The 7,721-nt window shown below is 34.0% G+C and overlaps 1 protein-coding gene across 1 annotated transcript; it reads right to left on the reverse strand.

Annotated features, from left to right (window-relative positions):
• Positions 1 to 347: 347 nt before the first annotated feature.
• On the reverse strand, positions 348 to 6,285 carry LOC124824795 (oligomeric golgi complex subunit). The gene is made up of 11 exons (XM_047297296.2): positions 5,958 to 6,285; positions 5,800 to 5,852; positions 5,402 to 5,549; positions 5,195 to 5,302; positions 4,210 to 4,277; positions 3,894 to 4,017; positions 3,487 to 3,633; positions 3,125 to 3,382; positions 2,755 to 3,039; positions 1,838 to 1,984; positions 348 to 1,070 (listed from the first exon to the last, which is right to left on the reverse strand). The coding sequence occupies exons 1-11, from the start codon at positions 6,180 to 6,182 to the stop codon at positions 552 to 554; spliced, it is 2,082 nt and encodes a 693-aa protein (XP_047153252.2). The 5' UTR covers positions 6,183 to 6,285; the 3' UTR covers positions 348 to 551.
• Between the last annotated feature and the right edge of the window lie 1,436 nt (positions 6,286 to 7,721).

The raw sequence follows: 7,721 nt of genomic DNA on the forward strand, positions 1-7,721 counted from the left end.
CATTACATAAATATACACCTCCCCTTTCCAAACTACATAATCCAGAAGGTAAAATGAAACCAGACTACTTACAACAATGATCCAATGATTTGAGAAAATAAAAAGTTTTTGAAGAAAAATAAAAAACAAAACGATGCTCAACAGCAGAATGCGTCAATGGGAGTAGTTGCAGAGTGGGTGTAGCAATGAAGGGGTGGAACGAACAAGAGAGAAAAACTAAGATGAACGTTGGAGAAGAATTAGGGTTGGATATTCAGTTACAACTTACGGATATTTTAGTCTTTTTAAGTAAAACCCCTAATTTTTATAAGAAAGTATTGTGCTAAGGGAAGTTTATAACACGAAAGTTCATTCAATGAAATTATATTCATCAACAACAATGAAAGATTCCAATACAGCGTCTCAAAGGCTAATAGTAGATTACAGAATTATTTAATAGTAGAGCAGTACAATCCAAAATGAGATAGAAGAGTTTATATACGTAATTAGCAAACAAAATGAACATATTGAGCAAGAGATCGGTGCAAAAGAAATAAACGAAGCAAGACAACTTATATTCCTAATATAGTTCTTATCTGATCAGGCGGATGCCTTGCCAACGCCCTGGGGTCCGGATAACCATTTTTGGGATCCATAATAGCCTTATAAATAAGCTCGTAAGCTTCGGCCAATGACCTGGCCACGCCTATAGAAGCCTCAGAACGCAATCTTGGAACCTGCATCTGCTCAAATTCCGGCAGGGAACTTTCACTTCCCAAAATAAGACCAAACAGAGCTTTCAAACACTCCGAAAGAATGGCTGGACTAGTGTCCTCCCTCTCAGCCAATGGGGTACCGCCTTCATTCTCCCCTTCCTTGTGTATTGAATTCTGCAAGAGACGCATCTTTTCTGACAAATTACATCTTCTTAAGATTGCTTCGGCTTCTTTTTCCACAAGAACGCGTAAGTGATTATCAATCATTGCTCCGAGTCTATTCACGTAATCAGCGACAGCCTCGTATCCAGATAGAGGTTGTTGAATAGCACACAAGCAGTTAATGAGAAAGATTTTTGAAGGAGTTTCACTAGTCTGTCAACATATGGCACGAGTTAATGCAAATGTCGCACAGAAACAAAAGATATTCTACTGCATAAAACTTCCACAAGGAACTTAAATTTTTTTTTATAAAGATATATATGTTTAAGTTCTCCCATATTCCTTTCACGCACCTGGAATAACGGAGTATGGAACTATATTTGTTGGTCCACAAGATTATACACTTACAACATAATTTCCAGTAAAGTTACATATTACTTCAATTTCAGGTTCTAGATTCCAAGTAAAGTTTTCATTCAATTGCTCGTAGGACTGATCTTAAAAGGATGTGTAGACAGACTCATGTACCAACATGGCAAATGCTGATAAAAATAGAAAACTGGCAAATGAAAAGCACATGTAGACGAAAAAAGCTGCAGATCATTGGGATTTATATTGTCTAACTAAAGAGTATATTGAAGAGACTGATTAAGAAATATAAATATATTAAGTGTTTCTATTTACTTACAAAAGTATTACATGACATCTGCATTTTCAATATGAAAATTTACTTTCTTTTCCACTGAATACTCTCCACTTTTGTTTTCTTAATTAGTGCCCAATAGCATTATCTCTCTCTCTCTATTTTTTATATAATAGGAATAAAGGTTTATTAAAAAGCAGAGGAATAAAGTTTATAGCAAAAACAGAAGTTTGTTAAAGAGAAAATAAAAAAATACACTAAAATCCTACAAGCAGCAATCTGCAAAACTCAAAAGAGAAGGGAAAATGTTAAAAAAAAAAGAGGAGCAAGAACGGACCAGTGAGGATGAAGCAGAGCTGCTATTTGACAAGATTGCATCCACTGATGATTTAGTATGTTGATTAGAATCAGAACTCGTCCTACTCCTCCTTGATGAATGGCTGACTACTTTTGACTTATGTGCATCCGCTGCTTGTTCACACATCTGCAACATGTGGAAGTTAAAGCTCTCATCTCCAATGATTTATTAAATAAACAGCCAATGGAAAATGAATAACCATAATCTAGATCTCTTTTCAAATTGGAATGTTTTACTATGGGTAACGAAGGGAAAACAAACCTAGCGTACTCCTACAACACAATATCAAATACTCTTTGAGTGAGATTCTTATCACTCTAAAGCCAAATAGTTCAAGGGTCTACAGCAAGGGCCTATTGTTAAGACAGTTGCTAAATATAAAGATGCCAACTTGGTTCAACTTTCAAAAGACACAATTGCTTATTTTGCCAACGTTCTATGATAACTGAAACAATTGGCGTGATTATTTCTCCCAAAATTAACTTTTACCAGACATGTAAAAATTCCTAAAAGTATAACCCAAAATCAAATACACAAGTTACAGAAAAAAAAATCTTAAATAACTAGCAGTCCAACCTATAGCCATTTAAGACATCCTTAGCAGTAGGATTTAGCTCACAAGAGCCACGAAGAAAATTCTGAAGTTCATAAAAAAAAAACATTGGAATCCAAGGACAGCACTGCTATATCTGAATTATACGCCAGCTAACAGTGTCATGTATATAGCTAAAATGTCAAGCACAAATATTTTCAAATGATTATGCAAGTGACCGTATTATGTTACCAAGGTCAAATTTTATAGCAATATTTACAAATTCACATCTTTTTCTTTCATGATTACACAGAACGATTATGCTATCAATTATCAGCTGGAGGTAACAGATTGAGAAGCATACCTGAATTATTGGATCCAGTATAGCAGATACAACTGGACCAAAAGTGGGTTTCTGGCCAGAAGCAGGAACCATCATGCTGTTGTAGGTGTCAATTATTTCAAGAAGTACAGATACCCCTTCCCTCACTGCTGGTGGTGGGGAAAGATCAACAGCTACAAGGGGGGGATACCGCAAAAGCTTTTCCCCTCGAACTTTCAAAATATCAAAACATGTTTTCTGAGCAGCATCTTTCAGTGCCCATAGTGTATTACAAAGTGCAGTTTCTCGCCCAAGTAAATCTGCAATCTATAACATCGTGAAAAGTCATAAATATATAAATATATGGGATAACTAAAATCAAGTAAAAAAGGACAAAGATGAGATAACTCACAGTATAGCAATAAAATTCAAGTGTATTACTGAGTTTGTAGGATACTATAAGACTTGGTTGAGACTGCAAAACTTGTTCAACTCTCAATTTAAATGGTCTACATACTCCTTCAAAAATTCTATCAAGAACAAACATCAAGTCAGATTCTGTCTTCGCAGATCCATTCTCAGTGTTGTTGGTGAATTGCTTTGATCCAGAATCAATAATAGCATCTGGATCAAGTAACACAGCTACAAGTTCACGTTCAGATGCCAAGGCCTGCATACATACAAAAAAGCATATGATGAACAAATAAGTCATGGCAGAATAATAGCATTCAGAAGAGGCTTCAAGCCTTCATCCACACGTCTTTCATGTCATACCTGATGCAACCAGCCTAACATATCACCCACATACCGTAGTGGGTCATGAGCATGAACTTCAATTGGTCGAGGCAATCCACCAGGTCCTCCACGTGTAAGAGCACATATAAATCTTCTAAATAATGCATTGTGTCTCATATTAGCAACCTGCAAAATTAGCAAATCAATCATTTCTGATGCACAAGCTAAGGACCAAGTTTCCATAATTAGAGAATAAGAATATTATATTATTATGATGTGAGGTCCACTAGCAACTTTTTAATTAACACCAATAGATGATGTAACACAACATGCTTCAGAATGCAAAATATCTCCATACTAACATGGAAGATGGCAAATTTGAAATCCCAAGAAAAACAAGACTTATCAATTTTAGAGTCAGTTCATTAAATCAAAGACAGAATTACCTCTTCTGCACAATATTTGAACAGAACAGATCTTTCCCTAAGGTAACGCACAGCTGTTTTCAGAAGCTCGCTAACTTCCGGATTGTCAGTGTCCCCCAATTTTCTACATTCGGCCTGAACCCACCTAGAAATGAAAATTATAAGTAGTTATATATATGATAAATCTAGTTGATCTCAGTACAAACAAACATCTATCCTTGACATCTATACCAACAGTACAGAGATTAAAATTCATACTTCATACTTGTAGTAACTCAGATAAAATACAATTCATGTTCTAGTCTAGCCATATGAGCTGAACTAGATGAATCTTCACCTGCATAGGCGTTCATAAGCTCCTTCTTGATAAACAGCCATCATATCCATCAACTCTAAACCAGCACGCTGCAATGAAATTTCTTAATTTAATAAAATTGTAAATTACTTTTAAACTAATAAAGTAGCATCTAAGTATGGGGCAAACCTGCCAGAAAAAAAAATATAAAGTGGAAATTTTCACAGAAAAGTGAAAAGTGCACAACAAAATGATTATTGACATGAAGAAATAGAAAGACCTAGTTGCTTTGGTCATCTATAACTCAGATGTACAAATATAAAGTTGTCAATGAATACATTTTATCTAATTCCATTTAATTATAGAACATCTTACAGTCCATTTTGAGTTGTCAATAATGGGAATCTTTGGAACTCATACAACCAAGACTAGAGGTGATTAAGGACTAATTACTTAAAATAAACGAATGAGTATACAGAGATCATGCATCCAAGAAATTTTCATTACTGTCTCAAAGATGTCTACCAACTTGTTTGTGCCACACTTCTAAATCTCCATAACTTTTCAAATTTCTAGATTTAACATAAATATTTTCCACATTCATCATTGTAACACTATTACCAGCTTTGCAGCACAGTGAGGTAGCATAACTATAATCACTCAGTCAACGAGAGAAAATATTGCCCGAGAGAATGACTAGCATTCCAAATTAAACTCATAATTATATGCGCAAATTGGATTCAGAATTCATATTGCCAACAGCAGGTTTAGTATTGCACAACAACACGTAATATAGGGGGATAGAGACGACAAGAAGATTATGTTAGGAACTAAGAATTGAAAAGAGCAAGAAAAGAAAGGTTTTTTAAGAATAGAATGAAAAGAACAGAGCTCAATCTACAAAAGTTCACCTCCTTCACCCTCTCCTCTCCTTCTTTCCTATTTATATCTAACACCTCAAGAAACTAACTCAAATATTCTAACCATCTTAACCAATTTCTCTTCTCCGTGTATCCAAACAGATTACCTGATGATGCGTCCTTAGCAATACTTTGCAATTGGCATGAATCTCTTGGACGTGAGATAATGCCTTGAAAAAGTTTTCATTCAGCTCCTCTTCTCTAAGTGCGTTTATCTACAGATAATCAACGACTAATTGTAAGTAAGATTTTAATACATGTATTTCATTTAATTCACAAAGCCATAGTTCAAGTCATTAAACATTTATCTAAACCTCTTCAGGGGAGAGCTGATAATCACGTAAGAAACATGCCACAATCTCTTGTCGCTGTGTGGTAGTTTCAAGCTCCTGTTTGAGCCTCTCTGTCGTACTGATAATGTCAGTAGTGCTAGCACTACAACTATTCAAAGCCTTTGCTATCCTGTAAAAGAATAAAACCTCAAATTTGATCAATACCAAAATAAAGAATTTATTCTATTGGTAAGAACAATGAGACAGTCAATTACTTGGACACTAAGCAATTAGGATCCACATAAATACTTCCTACGATATCATTCTACTAAGGAACTAAACTTCACATCATTCGGTATCAAGCGCACACACATCAACTAGTTATAAAAACGTAAACAAAGAATTGCAACTAAGGAAGTCTTCGAAAAAAAAATCTAAACCTGTCGCAGCATTCAGCGAGCGCATCGACCTCCCTCTCCACGCTATCCAAGGCCTAGCAAAGCAAATGCAGAAAGAAATGAACCGGATCAGAACAGCGGAAGCAAGCGAGGAAACGGCGAGAGAAGATTTGCAAGATCGACGGTGGAAGTGGAATTACCAGCTGCGCCGCGTGGGAAGCGTCGAGGAATTCATGGTTGATGGAGAGAGAGCGCTTCTCGATGGTGGATCGGAGGTTGCGACGCGTCTGAGGAGTGTTCTCGTCGTAGAAGGAAGAGAGCGTGTTGAGCGAAGACAAGAGATCAGGCGTGTCGATCCTCGATTCTAGAACCTTCTTCAGCTTCCGAGACAGACCCGGCGCTAGACCCGCCACCGTCGTTCCCATTCTCTTTTTCTTCTTCTTCTTCTTCCTCCTCTACGATCTCGGTTCAGATGTTTGTTCTAACTAGCTTCTTCGTTTCAAGCAATTTTGCTGGTTAAACCCGGTTCAGGATGCACACCGGTCGTATCTCGTGGGTTCAAAGTTGACGGGCTTATTTTCGACATGGCCCCGAGTTTTATTGGGCCACCATGCTAAACTCATTCAAAACACGATTGTGAATTAAATGCGAAAACATCTTTCCATCAAGTTTAGAGTGTACCTCCAACTTTTTCTTCAAAAATTTCTTCTTAATCTTAATAAATATTTTTTTTATTTATTCTCTTTTTATTTAAAGCAATCCTAAACTTCTTTAACTCTGCAACAAAATTTTAAAACTTTATTTTTTATTTATAATTTAATTTAAAATTCTAATATTTTTTTATATTTTAATAATTATTAAAATATAATTTTTCATTTAAATTAAACTATTATTAAATTTTAAATAAAAAATAAAATTTTAAAAAAGTCATCGGATATTGATATTCGATATTGGATTTCAATTCCGACACGAAAATTTTTAAAAAATTGTGTTTTTATACTTTATTAATTATTTAATTTAATTTAAAAATTTAATCTTATTTAATATATTTTATATTTAAATAAATATTAAAATATAATTTATATTATTATAGTAGTAATATTAAAAAAATTAAAATAAAAATAATAATAATTAAGAAATCTAAAAATTTTGAAATCCTATTTTATTAATTTAATATTTTAATATATTTATATATATTAAATCAGATTTTATATAATTATTTTTATTTTTATTACTTTTATTTTAATTATTTTAATTTTAATTTTTGTAATATAATTATTATAATAGTATAATTTATATTTTAACAATTATTAAAATATGAAAAAATTAAATAATATTAGATTTTTAAATTAAATTAAATAGTTATTAAATTATAAATAAAAGACAAAGTTTTAAAAATTTTGTTAAAGTTGCATAGTTAAAGAGGTGTAGGATTACTTTAAATTAAAAAGAAAAAGTAAAAAAAAAAATTATTAAAGTTAAAAAAAAAATTGAAAAAGTTGGAGGTGTAGGGTGAAGTATTGAAGGTGCAGGACCCTTATCTTTTGAGGGTTTCTCCCTACACCACCACATATTTTTTCCTCCATCACCTCATTCCATGTTTGCCCCTCAGTAAAAGGTTAAAAACAATAAAATAAAAATGTTGAAGACCTAAACGGAAATGAAAGATCCGTTGTTGACGGATATTGACGTCCGTTGAAGATCCAACAGATCTCCATTTCTGTTGAAGATCCGCAATTCTCCATTTTCATTGAAGATTCAATAAAGAACCAAACTAAAAAATAAAAGCACCGAAAGGAAGCCTTTGAACTTGAAGAGATTAAGAGATACAAGAGAAAGAGGAGGAGGGAAAATTCAAAAGTGCGAGAGTGGAAGAAAGGGGAATGAGAAAGAGAGAAGGAGAAGAAATTAACGTAGAATCAGGGGTGGGGGGAGTGGAGTCCTGTGGCCCTGTAGTAAGAAGG

Source organism: Vigna umbellata, chromosome 10 (genome assembly GCF_029865625.1).
Source record: "Vigna umbellata cultivar VRB3 chromosome 10, Vumbellata_1.0, whole genome shotgun sequence".
In the NCBI taxonomy this organism is placed as follows: Eukaryota; Viridiplantae; Streptophyta; class Magnoliopsida; order Fabales; family Fabaceae; genus Vigna; species Vigna umbellata.